This window comes from Gallus gallus, chromosome 4 (assembly GCF_016699485.2).
Source record: "Gallus gallus isolate bGalGal1 chromosome 4, bGalGal1.mat.broiler.GRCg7b, whole genome shotgun sequence".
Classification (NCBI taxonomy): domain Eukaryota; kingdom Metazoa; phylum Chordata; class Aves; order Galliformes; family Phasianidae; genus Gallus; species Gallus gallus.
Genome location: NC_052535.1, coordinates 33,025,646 through 33,044,610, shown reverse-complemented (window position 1 = coordinate 33,044,610; position 18,965 = coordinate 33,025,646). Strand labels below are relative to the sequence as shown.

General features: G+C 39.6%; 1 protein-coding gene across 2 annotated transcripts in view; it reads left to right on the top strand.

Moving 5' to 3' along the window:
• The window catches only part of GATB (glutamyl-tRNA amidotransferase subunit B), a 43,119-nt gene that overhangs the window by 9,251 nt on the left and 14,903 nt on the right, over positions 1-18,965 (top strand). For both annotated transcript variants that reach the window (XM_015276668.4, XM_420446.8), the window contains exons 3-9: positions 6,030-6,143; positions 9,218-9,416; positions 10,384-10,506; positions 13,729-13,842; positions 14,787-14,871; positions 15,211-15,255; positions 17,290-17,479. In XM_015276668.4, coding sequence (XP_015132154.2) covers positions 6,030-6,143; positions 9,218-9,416; positions 10,384-10,506; positions 13,729-13,842; positions 14,787-14,871; positions 15,211-15,255; positions 17,290-17,479 — 870 coding nt within the window. The remainder of the gene's footprint in view (positions 1-6,029; positions 6,144-9,217; positions 9,417-10,383; positions 10,507-13,728; positions 13,843-14,786; positions 14,872-15,210; positions 15,256-17,289; positions 17,480-18,965) is intronic.

Below are 18,965 nucleotides of genomic sequence, written 5' to 3'. Positions count from 1 at the left end.
CATTCCTGGGAGTTCTGTCTGGTGAGCAAATAAGTGCATTTCAGAAGACTGCAAACGGAGGGAAAAGGGCTGAGGAAATTATAGTAAGGGGCTGTGAGCTTTTAGTGAACTCAGAAATTGCAATGAGGGGCAGGGGTCAGATGGCCAAGTCAGAGAATGACGGTCACTGTGTATGGAACTTCAGAATTTGTTGCAACTGAGACAAGGGAACTGACCCTCAACAAACCTAGGAGCAATGAATCACCTGTGAGAATAAACAGGGCAGGGAGCTGCTTGAGAAACTCTTTCAATTCTGTTTGGTCCTAAGTGCTTTGAGTTTATTCCCTATTTAACAAGTTAGGCGACATTGGGTATGCTGAAGATAGCAAATGTCCTTCACGTTTAAAAGCCTGTATTAGACTTTATTTATTTATTTTTATTTTTGCAGAACTCAGTGTAGGAAGAAAGGTCTGAGAAGCTCCACGTCAAAACTCTGAATTTGGATTTGGTCACATTGTGTAACATATGTTTTAGCCACTGTTCTGCCACTGACCTCTAGAATCAGTGAATTGTTTTCTCTAGCTCTTCTTGCGTTTGACTGAATCTCACACAGCATTGGCACTGGTTTACATTTCAGCTGGTGTAACAGGGTACCCCTCCTTCTGACTGGTCAGAACAACAATGTGGCATACCCAGAAGATGCTGCTATCAGCAGGAAGGGTGTAAAGGATAGAAATGGGATTTTAATGAGAATTCCACAGAAACACAGTATTTGATTATGGAGTTCATTAACCATTGTATTTCCAGTGCGTTATTGTGTCTTTTGCTTGGAACCAGTTCTGAATGGCACAGGTTTATTTGGTTGTAGCCACAGATGATGGAAACTTACATGCAAAGATGACTGGTTTGAGGCAGTGCCACTGGATCGACTGCCTCACTACCAGCCCAGAAAATTGATTGTTTCCACTGAGAACGCAGTAGTCTGAATGGAATTTTCCTTCTTGTGGGTTTTAGCAACTGTTGTTGAGAAACTCAACAGTCAGTATTTAAATAGCCTTGAATTTGGTGATACCTTCCTGTTTTTCTTACTCTCAGGGGTCATAATTTCTCTCTATTGCTGCTGAATTTTTCTGATCATCACTGCTACTAGAAGATAGTTTGTCCTATTTTAAGCCTAGTGCTATGAGCTCTCAAACTAGCTCTTCAGCTTCAAGAGAATGTGCCTTGTAATTCTTTGGATACACAGAAAGTAACGTGTTTGAGATCTGAGCGCTTCCTAAGATGTCAGAGTTCCTTATTTTTGAGATATGCCATGTATAAGTGTATGCTGCATCACTGCAAGCCAACTCTGCCACCAGACAAGGTTAGGGATAATAATACATTTTGTATAGCAGCGTATATCTTTGATACCAGACAGCAGAAAGATAAGGTTGCCAAATGTATTAAGATATATTTAACTCTATATGCTGCTTCAACTTCTCAGTTGCCATTTTGTTCTCTTTTCTTGTTCTGAAGCCTCTTTGTTAGTCTAGGATATTCATTTCAAATGTCTGCTGCTTCCTCCTCTGCTTGCTCGCACCTTTCCTTAGGGGTAAGAACACAGTGCTTATCTTGGGGCTGGAAGTATGCTGTGGACTGAAATGCAGGACTAGTTAAGCTGGCCTTCTCTTTGAATTTTCCCTGCACTTAACAACCTCATCTGTTGGAATATTGAGGCTCTTTGAAGACCAAGCAAATGACAATACTTATGTTGGCTTCTTGTTACTGTATGCCTAGGCGGGTGGAGTGCAGTTCCCAACAGCTCTATTGAAATAAATAGGTTGTTTGGAAAAGAGTTAGCTAGCTCTTGGTTATTGTCCTACACACCCTGTACATGCATAGCTGCAAGACACTTGCACCTTTCTGTGTATGGGGGAGGATGCCATGAAGGAAGAGTTGCCATTACATTTGTACTAAGTAGATAAAAGAATAATTTATTTTGAAGTTTAACTTATTAATGCACTTCAAAGAACCATATATTGGAGCAAGGTGGTACTTCTAAAACTGCAAGAATAATAACACTGAATATATCCGTTATTGGAAGCAAATACAAATCAGAGTGATACGAAATAGGAGTACTGAGAAATATGATTAGATGTATCTGCTCAGGTTTCTAAAGATTACTACAAGGTCTGTGGAGAGCTGCTTAAGTACATTGCACTGCTTCCTTATTCCAGCTGTTTCTGAAATGAAAAGAAGCTAAAATTACATATTTCTGAGATAAGTAGTCCTGTAGGTAATCACGGGATGCTGATTTCTTCATGTTTAGAAGTAGGAGTGAAGGTCTTAAGATAACGAATTAATATGGAATTTACTTTATTAAAATGTATGTCCTGGGATCTAAGTTTTTAATTTTTATTTTTTACATTTCTGGGGCATTATGTTGACTTCATTGCATTTAGTACAAGAAGTGCTTTGTTCTGTAACGCAGACCTCTGCTGTGCCGCTGCCACAAGAGAAGGAGAGCAGAAATAAACTTTTTCCCAAGTAAGAGATCTACGTGGGTTATTTTGTAGTCTTTTATTTTTTTAACCTATCTTATATTTTACTTATTAGCAAAGCAAACAGGCAAAGAAACCCGCATCCTACTTTTTAAAGTGTCAAAAATAATTTACTAAATATAAAGACATCTTTACCTGAAAGGGAACCAGTTTTCTCCAATGTAGTAGTATAAGGAGTAAATAGCAGTATCCTGCTAAGCTATGAATGGAAAAAGAAACTGTTCAGAATTTGCTTTTGGTGGGAATTTATTCCATTTAAGGTATTACATACAGTTTTGTAGAACTATTGAATAGTTCTGTATTTAAAAGCAAGGCCATGACTAAAATGACCTTGCAAATAAAGATATATTTATAAAAAGAATCTTTATTCTTGTGAACTAGATGTAAAGAAATACAAGTATTAGAACAAGTGAGATCTTAGCTGAGTTGTTCTTTTGTTCCTCCAACTCTCAGTTACCACAGTGCTGTAGCAGCATAGCGTGGCTACAAGGGAGGCGTTGCTGCTGTAGTGATGCCATTGCTGAGGTTTTTCAAGAGTTTCCAGTACAAACAATTTACACCTCCTTCTGTGATAGCTCTCTAGCAATTTCTTGAAGTAAGCACCAAGGAAAGCTGCTTCTGTTTTAGAAGACCAGGAATATTTAAGATGGCTTTCTAGGCTCTTTGTTTGGTCCATAGCTATTCCAGGAGCTGCATAGCTTTCTTTCAAGGCCAGCCACTCTGCTAGCGCATCCGACTGGCAGCTTGTCAGTTCAAGCCAGTAATTTACATCTTTGGTGCTAGTCAAAGCTGTCAACTTAATAACAGCTTACCAGATAAACAAGCTGGAGGGGCTTATTTTAGGTCATTAGTATGGGAAGTTTTACATATTGAATTGATATTTATCACTGCAGATTATTTAAGAAGCTAAGCCGGTTTGAAGGAAATTAGTAGTTTGCTTAGCCAACTCTGCTTTGAACGCACAGTGTAGATCATCAAGTACTGGAATAAGCTGTGATAGTCATTTCAGATATGGAGCAGTATTAGATAACTTTTGATTCTTGAGGAAGCAGCCATCTGATGTTTATTTTACTTTTATTTGGTTTGGTTTTTTTTAGTCAAACATGGCAAGAGAAGGGCATCTCCATGGGGCATTGCAGGAATGATGAAATCTGCAGTGACTTCTATCACCGCAATAAATCAGCCAATAAAGAAATACTACAAAGGGATACTAATGAATCAGTAATGATCTGTTTACAGTGATTGGGCTACTATGATCCAATGTTCTGGGGAGAGGTATACTTTGCAGGTCTCGAAGTGATCAGTGATACTACATGGAAAATAATCAATTCTTAGCATTTTAATGCCAGTTTTTCCCCAGAGCCACCGAAGTGGGTCACTAGTTGTGGTGTGGAAGCTTCTCACAGATATTAGTCAGTATATGGAAGTTAATCCTTCTATATTGTTCTCCTAGCACAGCATGCCAGGTAGGCTTTGCCTTGTTTGAGGCAAAAACTCGGGAGTAAGTGATCAGAGATGATAGCTGTGTTGTAATCATAGTCTAAACTCTGCCAGTAGAACCTGCTGTGGTGCTCTAGTGGACTGCAGTTTAGCACTTGGGTTTTGTCTTGTTCTCAGGTTAGAATCAGTCGCAAGCATTTTGTGCTCAGAAAATGTTGCAAGTCACTGGGCATGGATTCAACACTTTGGTGCAGTGGTGGTTTGAGTCTCCTCAGTCTTCGTAGAGCCTTAGTGATTTCTGGTTAAAGAGCTGATGGGTGTAGTTCTCTAATGGGTAAAGCTGAATAGTATTATGCCATAAGGCCTTAGAAGGAGGAAAATTTGCTTTTTAAGTTAGAAATGTAGTGGTATTTTAAACATTAAACAATTTCAACTGTTAATAAGCACTGTTATAAGCTTTCTTATAATATCATTACTGTTCTGTCTGAAAGCATTTAATTGCTGAAAGCAAGATCATCTACTGTGTGATGAACTGCAGCTCTGATACTGAAACAGAGAAATATTTTGAAGTTGCCTGTTTTGATTACAGTCAGGACTAATGGCATTCATTGTATCACAGATCCATTTCAAAGGGAAATTGTTCTTTCTCTTATCTCTTTTAAAATCTGCTCTATGTGTCTTTTAAAATTTTTAATGAATAAAATGTGTCCCAACAGGTAAGGTGTTGTAGTAAGCCGTATACGGCTACACTAAAGATCTGAAAGTTCCCTTGTTAGGTGTCTTAAATATTTAATTTTTTGTCTGTATTAGCAATTTTTGAGCTTCTGTTGTATGAAGAGTTTCTCTTATTTCTCAATGAAAGGTTTTTTTTTCTCTACTGGAGGAGTAAAGCAAATTGATAGCTTTTTGAGGTGAACATCTGGGCGGTGGAGAAAGTACAGTTGCTTTATCTGTTTTCAGAAACCAGTCTGGTAAATATAAGAAGTAAATATTCTCAGAAACATTGAAGAAAATAGTATTTAAGCCTATTACGTCCTGGTTAGTGAGGTGAAATCAGGTAAATACCTTTACATAAAGTGCCCCTTTAATGGTCATACTGCAAATTGCCTTCTTGGCAGCTCTACAATGTAGACTGAAATGGATAAACTTTTGTTCCTGTTTCAAAATACTGCCAATGTGAACACGTCAGAGTTGCACTAAGGCAAACTCGGTCTTTGTTCTTTTCCTTTCTCCAGTTTTATCAATTTGATGTTAGTTAAACCAAGTGTTAAATTAGTGAGAGCACATTTGAAAAAAGCTGTGATTATGAAACATTGCTTGTCAGCACTTTGTGGAATGAAATTTTCCTTCTCCTGTGGACCCTGTGCCTGCTGAGGAGTTAGAAGGATGTAGTACTGAGAATGATGGATTCATTGTGAGAAACTGCATTCAGCTGCCTTGTGAAACCCTTGCTGGGTCTGCAGCTCAAGTGGCATTCCTCAAGAACCTAATGCCATGGCTTCTTGAGTCCTGGGAGCACACATATATACTTGTAGCCATGGCATCAGTTGATATCTCTTTGGTTCTGCTTTAGCAAAGCACATATGTGTTTAATTTTATCCTTATTAAGCAAATCTATGTGTAAATACTCTTGAAATCACTGTGACTTGGTGGTTACAGGTGTTCTGAGGTATTGCAATGAAATGGCAATGCAGTCCCTAATGCAGATCCACAGTTCTCCCAGTCTGACACGACAGCTACTTGCAACTCTATTACAGTTTTTTATTATTTGCCTTTTTATTTTTGAGCATGCAGGAGTACTGTGGCGATTGCAAAAGTAGCAATCCAAAACAGCACACATCATCTGAACATGGCATGCCAAAATGAAAATCGCATTTTTTCATCTTAAAATTCTGCAGATTTGTAGCTACCACAGCTCTAATGATGAGTAGAACGACCCACTCAGGGAAAGAAGTATCATGGTGTCTAAAGGCAAGCAACACTGAATATATACTTCATACAAGGCCGTGTGTGGGAAACATTTGTTGCATACTGAGTATCCGAGCAAAACCTTGTGTCTTGTTTCCATAGGTTCTCAACAGGAGATGTGTAGAAGCAGCCGTGATGACAGGCCTGGCACTCAACTGCACCATAAACAAGAAATCCTTGTTTGACAGAAAACACTATTTCTATGCAGATCTCCCTGTAAGTATGCAGTGTAACCAGTCCCTTTACAGCTGTAGGAAAGGACAAGTCTGGAGTATGGGTGGTGACTGAGAATGAATGAAAAGATTCTTTTCCTGCTTTTCAGTCAGAGTTCTGCTCACCCCAACAGGATGCTGTGCTGTGCCCTGATGAATAGACAACTGTACCCTGGTGCTCGCTGATTGAATATGATCGCTCTGATTGCTGACTCCTTGCTTAGCTGCACGATTCCAGTGGCTTAACATAATTGAATTGGGAGCTGGAGCTGCTTCCCCCTTAAATTTTTTCCATTCCTGGTGTTTAGTACTAATTGTCTGTTAGGATAAAAGGAGTCTGATAACAGTCCTTCATTGACCGTGAATGTATAACAAACACAAGTTTCAGCGGCATAAACATCATGTTGTCTTTTTTGTTGTGCTTAAGGATCTGAAAATATTTAATTTCCCTTTAAAACTTGCTCAGTCTGTTGTTCCAATAATTAAAAAAGGCAGCTGAGGATGGGTTGGTAGCTTATGCATTTGTTAGAAAGTGTCACTGGAAATCGTATGCAATTTGCTGCGTTTGGTGTAGGTGTAGAAACAGTGAAATAAAGAAGAAATTTTGCCATTGCAGCAGGGTACAGGAATGTTTAAATCTTTTTTCCAAATTTTAACCAATAGAAATTTCTATTCTTTCTTTCTAATTTTAACTGTTTTTTTTTTCTACCAGCTTTTTCTGATTTTTGAGAACCTGTCAAAGAGAGGAACGCTAGTTTTACTTCCTCTGATTTGAGGCTTAAGATCTGTTGACTGCATTAGAAGAAAAAAATCTGCTTCTTTTCTGCTTCTTTTTTTTTATCTGAGAAAGATCAGTCATTTTAGCTTAGCCTCTTTTTAGGTGAGGTATCCCAGACATCCACAGAAGCAGAATGGGAGATTTCTCAGGTCCCAAATAAACGTGTAGAGGTGCTGTATTATTAACCACATTGTTCTTCCTTTCACTCTTTGTTCTGGCATTAGAAATGCTTTGAAGTTGCACAAAAAGCATTCATATACACTTGTTCCCTATCTTGGAAGGAAAATGATGTTATAGTTGTCTGAGACCTAGATTTTTGTTCTGTTTTCTTCTGTGTTGCAAGTCTTACCTTCCCTTCTGTGAAGTTCACATAACTGCTCATTTTGTTTCTGGGGATGACTTTGCTAATATTTGTGAGCCATTGAGAGAGGCCATTTTGTGGGGGCTCTGTAGCGAGCTACTGGGAATGTGAAACACATCACTGTCACTTTGAATTATCAATACTTTGTTTACATGTAAAAATTGTAAAAACCCACTTCTAGACCTGAAGGAGAAAAAAGTGAAGTGGTAAAAAAAACTAAACATTTTCAGAATTCTTTTACGCTTCTTAAAGAAACATCTCAGGTCTACTTGCATGTCACCTTTCATGTTTCTGCTATTAAAATGAAGGCAATCTCAAATATTCTTATGATTTCTTCTGCTATCCCTCTTTTGCATACACTATATGAAAAAGTTTTGCCATCTAAAAGAAGCATCTGTGTGTGTAAAGGAGAAGAGTAAGGTGGAACAAAGATTTCAGCATTGTGTAGACAGCCATTGTCTGTGAACATTAATTATAGGAGCCTCTTGTTAAATAAGGATGGAAATTTGGTCAAGGAGATTCTGATTTTATTAGCTTGGAATGCATAATTCTGGTTTTCTAGTGACTGACTTCTGTAGTTTAAAGCATTGGCAACAAACCACCCGACCTGCTTTTCACAGTGAAGCAGTCTAGTCAGGAACTCTGTAATAAGATGCAGAGTTTAGGCTAATGAGCTGTATAGAGCTGATAAAATAAATCCTGTTCTTAGGGTCTTTTGACAATGGGATTATTGTTACTTGTGAAAATAGGGCTTTGGATAGGAACTGAGATTCTTGTTATTTATTGTCACTCAGCATTTCAGGCTTTAAAAATTCATTTTAATGAGAAGGTTTAGGAGATGAGAAGAGCTGTGTGGTTAGTATAGCCTGCATAGAGTCAACTATTTTACGTTTGGGATTCTTTTTGTGTTGATTATGGCTAGAAGGTCATGCACTTCATTGCATATATAAGTTGAGCTATTCAGTGTGCCAGACCATTGTCCTCTATGCCAATGCACTGTCACCATCTCTAAATCTTAGGGTGAGCCCTTCCTCCTAGCAAAATATGCAAATGTTCTCCCAGTTCATTGGCATCTGGCAGATTTCTTTTAGTTCTCACTACTGGGGGCATAAGCAGGCTAGCAGGGGCTAAGAGATAGGGACCCTACCTCAACGCAGTTGATCCATTTGTGTAATTTTACATCAGTGCAGTGATTGCAATCCATTGTCAGTGGCAGCCCTGTTTCTGGCTAGCAGTTTCCTCTTTGCTTGGAGTCCCGGATATGAGGTAGCTTTTGTTAGCTGTGTTCTTCACGTGGGGTTGCAGTGCTTAGCTTTTAAATTGCTGCATTAATTAAACAGAGTTTTGCTGTTTTCTTTATTTAATTTATTTATTTTCCCCACGGCCTCTCTCCCTTCCACTCTAATGAGTAAGTTACTGAACTGGCAGAAAGGGAGCTTCAGCCTGATAGGAAGATGAGCGATAGTCTCAGCTAGAAGATGGAGTACACTCACTGCCTTCAGACAAAATTTAACATGATCACGGGGCTACGAGTGCGTAAGAACCTCTTCTGGCCTATTTGCTACACCAAGGCAGAATCAGTGAAATTTATGACATCGTTGGCAAGTGGTCATGCAGTTGATTATTGACTATTTCTACGTTAGTGTAGTATTGTATGCTTGCCTGTACCGGGGAGTGCTCTTATTTTTTCCCAGATCTCAATCTTCTCACAGCTAGTTTGAATTCTAGCCCCATCTTCTAGCTTCCTTCCTTTCCAACTAAGCAAAATAGCACGTGAATTTGCCTGTTTGCATGCGTTTCTTCCTCTTATATAGGTCATTTTGGAAGATGTTGCAATTTCAGTGTAATGTTCTTAGTCTATAGTACTTGCATGTGGTCATGCTGCTGCTTTCTATAAAGTGAATGTTTTATTGGAGTATAAAGTTGATTTTGTTGACAGGCTGGCTATCAAATCACTCAGCAAAGAGTTCCTATTGCGGTGAATGGGAGTCTGTCATACAGTCTCTGCATAGATAACAAAATGAGCCAGATGGTGACCAAAACTGTGAGGATTAAACAAATTCAGTTGGAGCAAGACAGTGGAAAAAGTCTCCATGATGATGCAAGGAGCCAGACTCTCGTTGACTTGAATAGGGCTGGTAAGCTTGGACTGTTCTCTTATTTTTCTCCTCCTCTCTATATCAAGATGAGTGTTTTAAAAAGGTAAATGAATGAGAGAGAACAGATGAAAAATAAAAACAGCCTGTTATCTCTCCCCTTGAAAATGAAAGCACGTTACACTTGAAGCAGGGGAATGTTTGCATTTTTAGTAGGCCTTTCCTTTTGCAGTTGGTTGATGACATTTTGCAAGAGCAAATTAGTAATCTGTTAGCTCAAGTTCCTCATGCCTGACAGTCACGTAGAGCCACTCAGCTCTGTAAGCTCTTGCAACTGTAGGTGTTATTTCAAAAAATAAAAATAAAAAAAAGTGTATCCTAGACCGTAAACGAATGAAGTTTGTGTATTGGAGGAGCTGCTGGAATTCATCAGTCAAACAGTTCTTTTAATTATTAGCTTTGAAAAAAAATACAGATTTTCTTTTTAAGCTATGAATATGTAAACAGAATGAACCAAGTTAATACAAAATAAGAGGCTGTGGCCAGGATGGCAAGCCTAATGGGCATCGTGCTTCAGTGTCCATTGAAGTGAAGGGCTGTGGCTGCTCATGTTCTTTGAAAGGGATACTGAAACTAAAAACTACTACATGTTTTTACAGTTCTGTCTGTTCCAAAATTAGTTTAAGATAAATACGTTTGAGTCTGCAATCAGATAGGCTTTTAATTGAAGTTCTCTCAGAGGAAAGCCGAAGAGGAATGTGTATGCCTGTTCTGCATGTCAGTCAGAGGGTGGAGTACTGTCTGCAGATTGTCTGCGCCTTTAAGAAAAGGAGGAAAAGTTTTTATAGCCATCTGTACTTGGGTCCACTGTGACAGTCACTAAATAATACATTTTTTATTTTGTTTTATTCTCTAAAAAGCCCAAGTGCTTTCATGTGTTTAGCCAGTTGTGCTCTAATATGCTGAGATCAAAAGCTGTTGTTGGAAATCTCTTGTCTTTCCCTGATAGGAGTCGGCCTCATGGAGGTTGTCATGGAGCCTGATATGTGCTGTGGGGAAGAAGCAGCTGCAGCAGTCAGAGAGCTTCAGCTTATTCTTCAGACACTTGGGAGCAGCCAGGCAATCATGGCAGGTACAGAGGGGGAAGGACGTGCTCTTTTGTCACCTGTAATTCTCTGCATTTGCAGGAGTTCTGCACTTTCTGGTTATTTTGCTCTGCAGTTGCTTATAACCCATAGCCTTTTCTAGCTGTTGTTTTTAAAATCCCCAGAGCTTGTCCTAATGTCTGCCATGCTTCAGATGTGCTTATGGGCCTGCTTTCTTCTGCAGAGCTTTGCACTGTTAGATTTTATAGGAAAAACCTAGCCAGGAAGGAACGTCCCCAGGGTTCCTGAGATGTTTCTCTCTGTCTGTCCTCATGCTGCTTGCTACAGTGCTGCAGCACATAAGCTATGTGCTAAGGATTAGTTACAGAATATGGAAGTTGTTCCCATAGCTCGCACAGAGTAGTAGGAGCATGGATCATCCTCTGTGTTGTCTGTCAAGTCTCAGCTGGCCATAAAATTGATGTAAAAACAGTAAACTTACTATGATGTACGTGAGATGGAGTAGAAGACAACTTATAGCAGATACCAGGGTTAATTTAAGAACCAACCAGATTTCAGCTTTTACCTTGCTTGATAGTTTCACATGCTCACTCTGTCCCTTCCCTTCTAGCATTAACATTCAGTAGGTGTCAACTTCTCTTCTACAAGGGAGATCACTGCTGATCTGGGAAAGTTGAGCAGAAAGTTGTATTGGTTCATGCTGTTGCAGCCAGCTTGCTCATATCAGTCTCGGGCATTAGCAGCCAAGGTCCCTAGGCATCCCCAGCCATTTGTCTCCACACATCTCTCTGATGTTGAGGATTTCCCCCACCTTTCTCTATCCAAGATCACTACCATCTTTCTGAGACCTCTTTATCTGGAGAATCCCTCATTTTGGCACCAGCCCTTCTTTCTGAAACTCTTGACAGTTCTTCCAGTCTAAATAGCACATGTGGACAGCATGTGTTCAGCCTCCTGACTAACGGGTCTGTCTCTGTCTCTTTTTTTAGTTGGATGATTTGGGACGTGCCATTTTTGTGTAGCCCCAACGTTACCAACATTTGCAACCAACCCATGGTTACAGGTAGCAAACAGGCTTCTGCTTAACAGTTTTAAAAGTGCAGCTTGGGGCATTCATCCCCCACATGTTCGTGTGCTGCCTGCTAGTGTTCACAGTTTGAGCCGGTGGTTTATTTTGGCCTGTGACGGATGGCTGCACTGACCTGGCAGCAGAATCAGGCCACAGTTTAAATGATTGCATCTCCTAGAGAACTGAGTCAGAGTGATCTGTCCACCAAAGACTAGCGAGACCAGGAAATGATAGCTAGTGATGCAAATTCTAATCTAACGTAGGGGGAAATAATAATTGCTAGTCATTATATATGCTTATGTAGCGCCTCACCTTGCCTACTTCTTGGTGAATCTTTTCTCACCAAAGTGTTATACGTATCAGAAAGGGGCACAGTTCTTATTTTTGAGCATCCAGTTTACACAGTTCTTCAAAGGCCTTCATGGACATACATGTAAACCATCATACACCACTTATGAATTTGGTCCAAATATTGCCATTGGAATTACACAGTGGTATCTTTCACTGCATTGAGATTTCTGACTTTAAGAGAGAGACTCCAGTGTTAGGAATATTTTTTCCTGCAGTATAGTTAGCCTTAAAAGTATTTGGATTATTTTTTCTTAGCGGCATTTTAAGGGCTTTCTACTGTGGTTTACCTCATCATAATTACTTGTTTTCAAACAAGGGTTTAACGTATTTTACCTGTGTTTTATTTGTGTGTTCAGTGAAGACAAGTGCCCAGTTCTATACTTTGTTAATTCAGTAAACAAATGAAAAGATGATTACACTGGAAAATGAAAAGAAAAGAAGCTGGGCTTAAAGTGGGCTTAAAGGAAAAAAGCTTTTTAAAAAAGTATCTGGGGCCAGGCTCTCCTTTCATTTTTAACTGATTACCTTCCTTATTGTGTCTCACTGACATCTACATCCAAGTAGAAGCAGGTTGTGTCTCAAGTAGAAGCAAGAACAGGACAAGTATATTCCTACTCTGTAGCAAGTACACATTTTACCCCAAAGAGGAGGCACATGGAAGACACTTCTCCTGGAAGAGCTGCTGGGTCCTCGTATAGCCTTTGTCCTTCATTTGTGTTTGGCAAAGACTCTTTGAAGACAGAGGAAATTAATGCGCTGTCATCCAACCTACTTCTACATCATATAGCACGTAGTCTCCAGTCATTTCTTCTTTGTTCAATAGAATGGATTCTGAGCCATAGGCTTTCTTCATAGGTTTGACTCTGAGCTACTTTGTGTTTTCTTTATTAGTGCTACCAGATGGAAATACAAGTGTTTGTTTCTTTTTACCAGTATTTGTAATTGAACACAAAGAGGAAGGCTACAAAAGTTCACTGTGCATATGGGAAGAATTATGTTTATTTATGACATAACCTCTCCTATTTGTTTGTTTTTTTTTTCCCACCAGTTGAATAACTGTGGCAAACCTTCTCTTCTTAGAAGGAATGCCTTTAGAGGGAGAAACCTTAGAAAGATAAAAGTCCTGTTTACTTGAGGTTGAATCATCAGAGATCTCTGAGGACGTTAGCCCATTTTGAACTAGAAGTGTAGGACGTTTTTATATGTAACTTTGTGTTCAGTTTCAATGTTTTTGGCAGCCAGGGAAATCTGGAGAAGAGAAAACGTTGCAATTTCTTGAAAGAGAAAAAGAAAACTACAAAAAAATCCACAGCTTCTGACATACAGTCCCTGGGCTATAAATTTCCAAGGGCACCTTAGAAAAAGCTGTTCAACATAACTAAGTTCTTGCGTTCCACAACAGAGTAGTATATATCCATCAAATTGTAATTCCAAAAGGTATCTTGTGCTGTTTTTAGAGGAATGGAAGCTCACAGTGCACTGCTTTAAGTTGCTTGTCTAATTCTGCCCTTTTTTTAAGGGCTGTGAATCGGAAGCTCTTTTTGCTCTGCCCTGTCCTACGCCATACAGTTTTCTCAGAGAAGAATTATGAACAGTAATATTAAAAATAAAAAGGTTGAATTTTCAGAAAATTTTGAATGATTGGAGGCAGTAGCTTGAAATGGAATCAAAACAGAAAGCTATTATGAGCTGGTTGTTAATCATTACTCAAAGTATGGAAGCCTGCTATTAATGCTCTGCACATAACATGAAGTTTATTAATGCGTGCCGGGGTTTTTACTCTAGTTTGCAGGATGGACTGTTTTGTTGATTAAGTTTCCTTTTACAGAGGGTCAGCTGAGAGTGGATGCCAATGTTTCTGTGCATCACCCTGGAGAGCCTTATGGAGTAAGAACTGAAGTGAAGAATATCAATAGCATAAGATTCCTGACAAAAGCAGTAGGTAAATTATGGTTACTTTGTTACTGGAGCGTTGTGCATTGCCTGACCTACATCACAGATGTGTGAGTTTCCAGTCCTGTCCCCTGATGGGCCTTGGACCTGTGCTGTATGTAGTCTCGTTTCCGGTCCTGTGTCTGCCCTTTGCTGGTGCAGTCTGACTGAACTCCCTGGCTGCACCGTGGACCCAGTTCAGCCCCCTCACCTTGTCTGAGACTATCAGCAAATCCCGTTAGTAGCACATGCATCTGTCCATGCTGCTTAGACATGCAAGAGCACTTCCTGTGCTGTGGTGGTCCTTGGCTCCAGGCTCGTTCCACCTTTTAGAGCAGCCCTGCTCTCGCTCCTCCATGGCAGAAGAGATCTTAGTTTGGAGTACTCTGGGAATAGCAGTCACGTTAGTCTATAGTTATAAATTTATCCCTCTGCCTGTGAGAAGAACAAAGCAGATGATTCAGGGTTTAGTATGTTTGGCTCTGAGATACGTTAGCAGTCGCTCTTTGTCCTTCAGTGGAGGTGATCACTTTCCACCACGTACAGTAAACTGTATGTGTGAAGTTCAGATGCAACTTGGGTATGAGCAAGAAAGGATGATCGTTACATCTTCAAAATATATCTGGCAAGAAGAATGTGAGAATTCTCATTCTAAATACTCCACTGGGGGAAAGGAAGGTCACTAGGAATGTATGGCTTGGCTGCAGTGCCTGGGAGAAAATGCTTTCTATTTAAAGGAAAGAAGATGAGGAAAACGTGCAAAGAAAGAAACAGTGCTGGAGAGAAAGACAGTGACTAATAATCGTGCCTGCATCTACTGCTGTTGATTTTATTAAAGGTTAAAACAACTAACTTTTCCATTATTGCACAGCAGTGGAAAATGAAATAGTGGAGTGTACAAAACCTAATAGTGCAGTATAGTAAGCTTATTCTTTTTTCTCATGTTTCTGCCAGACTATGAAATACAGAGGCAAATTAAAGAACTTGAAAATGGAGGAACAGTTGTGAATGAAACAAGAGCCTTTGATTCTAAGCTCGGGTGAGTTCTTATTTTGGAGAAATATCAGTAATAACAGCTTTAGAGTGCTAGGGATGCCTAGTGACCTGATTGGGGGAGATAACTTGATATTGCTCCACTTCTGTCTTCTGAAGATAATGTTCACGAGCATGCTCTCTTCAATGGGAGAAACTTATTCTTGAAGTTGAGGCTTTTTTACAACAGTTTGTGTGCTACCTCAAGCAGCGACTGGGTGAAAATGACTGCACTTTTACATACGCGCTTTCCTGATCTTCATGAGCAAGGCTTATGTTTTATCTTTTTGCTGGGAATCCAGTGGTGTACCACTTCTCACATCTCATCTCTTTTGTTTTATTTTAGGTGCACCGTACCAATGAGAGACAAAGAGGGAAAGCAAGATTATCGGTATTTTTTTTTTTAAATAAAGTTACTTTTTCAGGAACTGAAAACTTATTAAATATATTAAGTGTAGTCAGTGTAACAAGCTTGTAAAGTTAATCAATATAATGCGTGTGGAAATTGACCTTCCAGTGGAAAGAGACCTATCAGAATCAGTACGAGTCTGAGAAGTTCACATCTAGATTCCATAGCCTCTATTGGATTTAGCAGTGATGAGACACAAAAACCTTTCCTAAGAACTAATCTGGAGTACTTTAGCTCAAAGTGGGTAATGTGAAGGTTTGCTTTGTGGCCAGTGCACATATATTGTTAAGAATGCCTAATGTTAAATGTAAGAATATTCTGAGATGATCACTGCTCCTGCTTTAAATGTATACTGAGAGAAATGATTCTCATGTAGCAGGCCCTGCCTCTTCACGCTTAAATTCTGTGATCGTAGACACTGTTTGAAAATCCTAACTACTGTTGAGGGGTGTCAGCGTTCATAGGTAGATTTCTACCTTAAGATCTACGAAGACCTACTAAAGTTGTCACTCGGCTAAATACTTATTGCCTTCCACTGATGTGAGATGGCAGCCATCACAGTTTGATTGCTAAAGATTCATGTGAACAGTCTATAATCTGCTCTCAGCAAAGTCATACATACACAACCAACCAAGAAAGATCTGTCTGGAGGGCAAGAGAAGAAGGCATAACTCTGTCAGGAAGCAGTGCTGCTGGGAATAAATGTTGGGTCAGTGCTGCAAAACAGCATATCTCCTGTGTGCTCTTGTACAAGAGGTAATCGGAGTGGTGTCTGGATGGGATGGGGCATAAGAGTGCAGCTCAGTGACTGTTGAGGTCTCTGAGCTCCTCTTACGCTGCTCTTTGCGTGCCTCCATCATCCTATGGCTAGAGATATCTAAATGCTGATCAACTTAGTCATTTCCTGGCTTTTCATCTCAGGTTCAATCTTCCTGTTACTCCCAGAGGTCACATCCCAGTTGGAGAATCGCAGCTCTGCAGAACTCTGAGAGCCTCTCAGTTCTGTGTTCCTGTTAAGTGTGCATACACCCTTACTGAAGCAGAGCAAGGATTCTGAAAACATTCCACATACTTTATGTTTAAATCTGCTTTTCCAAGCAGCATTTGTAGAAATGCAGCACAAAAGACAGTAATCATTGTATGAATTCCTTAATGTGGTAGTTGCTGACTTATTTAACAAGGCTAGTTTGAACAAATGCAAAAGAAAACTCAGGCAAACCTGGGCAAAACCGGTGAGTCCAAGATACTTCAAATGAAGACCAGAGAGATTATTAGTAGTGCTAAGATTATGATTAGTATTAAACTGTTTTCTCAGATTTTTTGTAAATTACTGCTTGCACATTATGCATCAGACTTAAGATCTATGCTCAGACAGATCTGAAATAAAAATTTTAGAGGGTGTTTCATGTCCCTTGTCCTGAGATTTTTGAACCTTTCGGTTGATCGTGTGAAAGTGAGGTTTCTGCTTCAGCTGCAAAGTTATTGCAGTGGTCTGAATTGGCCTTGTCTTTAAGCGAGCCTTTTGTTCTGTGGTGACACCCTGATGAGCGCAGTAACTTTGCTTTTAGCACAGCATGGGCTTTCATCAAGGTTTTTGAAGTCAGCATGGAAAAGGTCGCAGCCTGCCCAAATCACTCCTGGCGGTTGGCTGTCAATCTGGGTTTCTCCCTGCCAGCCCACTCCCATTTTTGTCTAGATCTACAATTCATGCTTGATGCCAAAAGGAACAGGTTGTTTCCATAACTATCGTTTTTATTGCTATTGTTAATGTAATTACTCTTTTTCTATCATTGACTTTGACAAATAGTTGCAAATACTTAAGAGAATAGGGACTTTGCTACAGCTGATGAACCGATCTCTTACTGCTTACCACTGACATACCATCATGAATTTTTAATATTTTGTTAAAGGTAACAATGTAATGTGCAAGTCAGCATAAAGCTATCGTATGTATTTTCTTCCTTCTTGTTTAGCTTTTGACTGACAGTATTCCTAAAGAAGTTTTTCTTCGTCTAGGTTTATGCCAGAGCCAAATCTTCCCCCATTGATTCTATACGATGCTAAATCTTTGCCAGCTAATGTGAACCATCAGCAAGTGGTAAATATCGATTGGATTCATGAGAGACTTCCTGACCTTCCCAGTGTGAAGAGAGCAAAGCTTGTTGAACTGTATGGGATTCTTCCTGAACACAGCTTCACCTTGGTGGTAGGTCTATTGATCATCTGCTAAAATAAACGTAGCAACTCCAAAAGTTGCGCTGTATTCAGAAACATTTACGAATGTTGTTACTAACCAGCTATCAGTTCTCATGAGTTTTTTTATTTGGCAATATGTCCAGTTTGTTGCCTACTTTTATACCCTGAAGCCAAATGCATATATTAGTGGAGAAAAAAGAAACCTTGCACCGTGTGCCTAGAAAAAGCATTTCTCATGCAAGGTGCGTTCAGGTAACTATTACTTAATATCGATCTTGTCTGTCTACACATTGACAAACTAGTGACTGACTGCAACAAATGTACAACTTCCTGCTGACAAATCCTTGCCTGCAAGTGCTTATTCTTCTTATCTCTGGGTTTGGGTTTCGTACAAGGCTGGGCACATTGTCATTATTTAACAAATTAATAGACATACTTTCCTGACTGCAGAAGGAAAACCCATAGTCTAAATCTCTTAGCTTCACATGCCTTCGTTGATCTGATCTCCATATTTTATTTGTTTATTTATTAAAAAAAAAAAAAAACTCATTAACAGGTAATTACACAAAATGGCTGTGCAGCATTAGCTTTGACCTCACAATGCAGTTTACCAGGGACAGATTGAGAAGAGAGGATCCGGGGAAAAAAAAGGATATGGCAAATGTGAATGTAAATAAGGAAACGACAGCAAAATCTCAACTTTCAAAATTATTCTAAGGACTTCAGGCATCTCAAATACAAACTGAATCATCTTGGTTCCCCAGTGATAACTGGGGGGGTGTTAAGCCACACAAGCTTAGACATTTCAGATAGCCAGCTAAGCTAGGGTGGTGTCCTGCTTTGGTTACCTCTGTGGTTAGTGGAGATAAAAGGAAAAGGAATTCTTCATTGTAAGATTCCAAGTGGAACCATAAGTACTTCAAATTGTCCTCTGGAGGAGTTCCTTTACTTTGACTGTAAATGCAGGTAGAGCAGTGCACCTAACTTAACTACCTAATATCCCTCCTTTGTGTGTCTTTAATACACTTGTAATGTGCACACTGTGTGTATTCTAACACCTGCACAGAAGCTGGTCCTACGGAAGAAAAAAAAAAAAGGGTTCTTCTGAAGTAAGCTGTTAGGAAAACTGCTTTTGTGCTGGTGTGCCATTTTAGTGAGTTACAGATCTTCTGTTTGGTGGGCAGATGTGTTGTAAGTCTTATTGAAGTCATGAGGCTGCAGTGACAGCACTGAGAGGTGTCAGTGGTATCTTACCTTTCTATTTCGTTGTGTAAGTTGCAAAATGTAATCTAGCAGGCAGTATTCCTGTCCACATGTGAGTTTTTTCACATCAACACATTTCTCACAAACTAAAAGTAACTCAGAAGAGCAGATAGGTTCTGCACTCTTTTTTTTCTGGCTTTTTTTTTTTTTTCCTTTTAGTTCTTCCCCACTGAGGTGGGTTGACTTTGGCCAGTGGCTAAGCAGCACACAGTTGTTTGCTCATTCCTCTCACC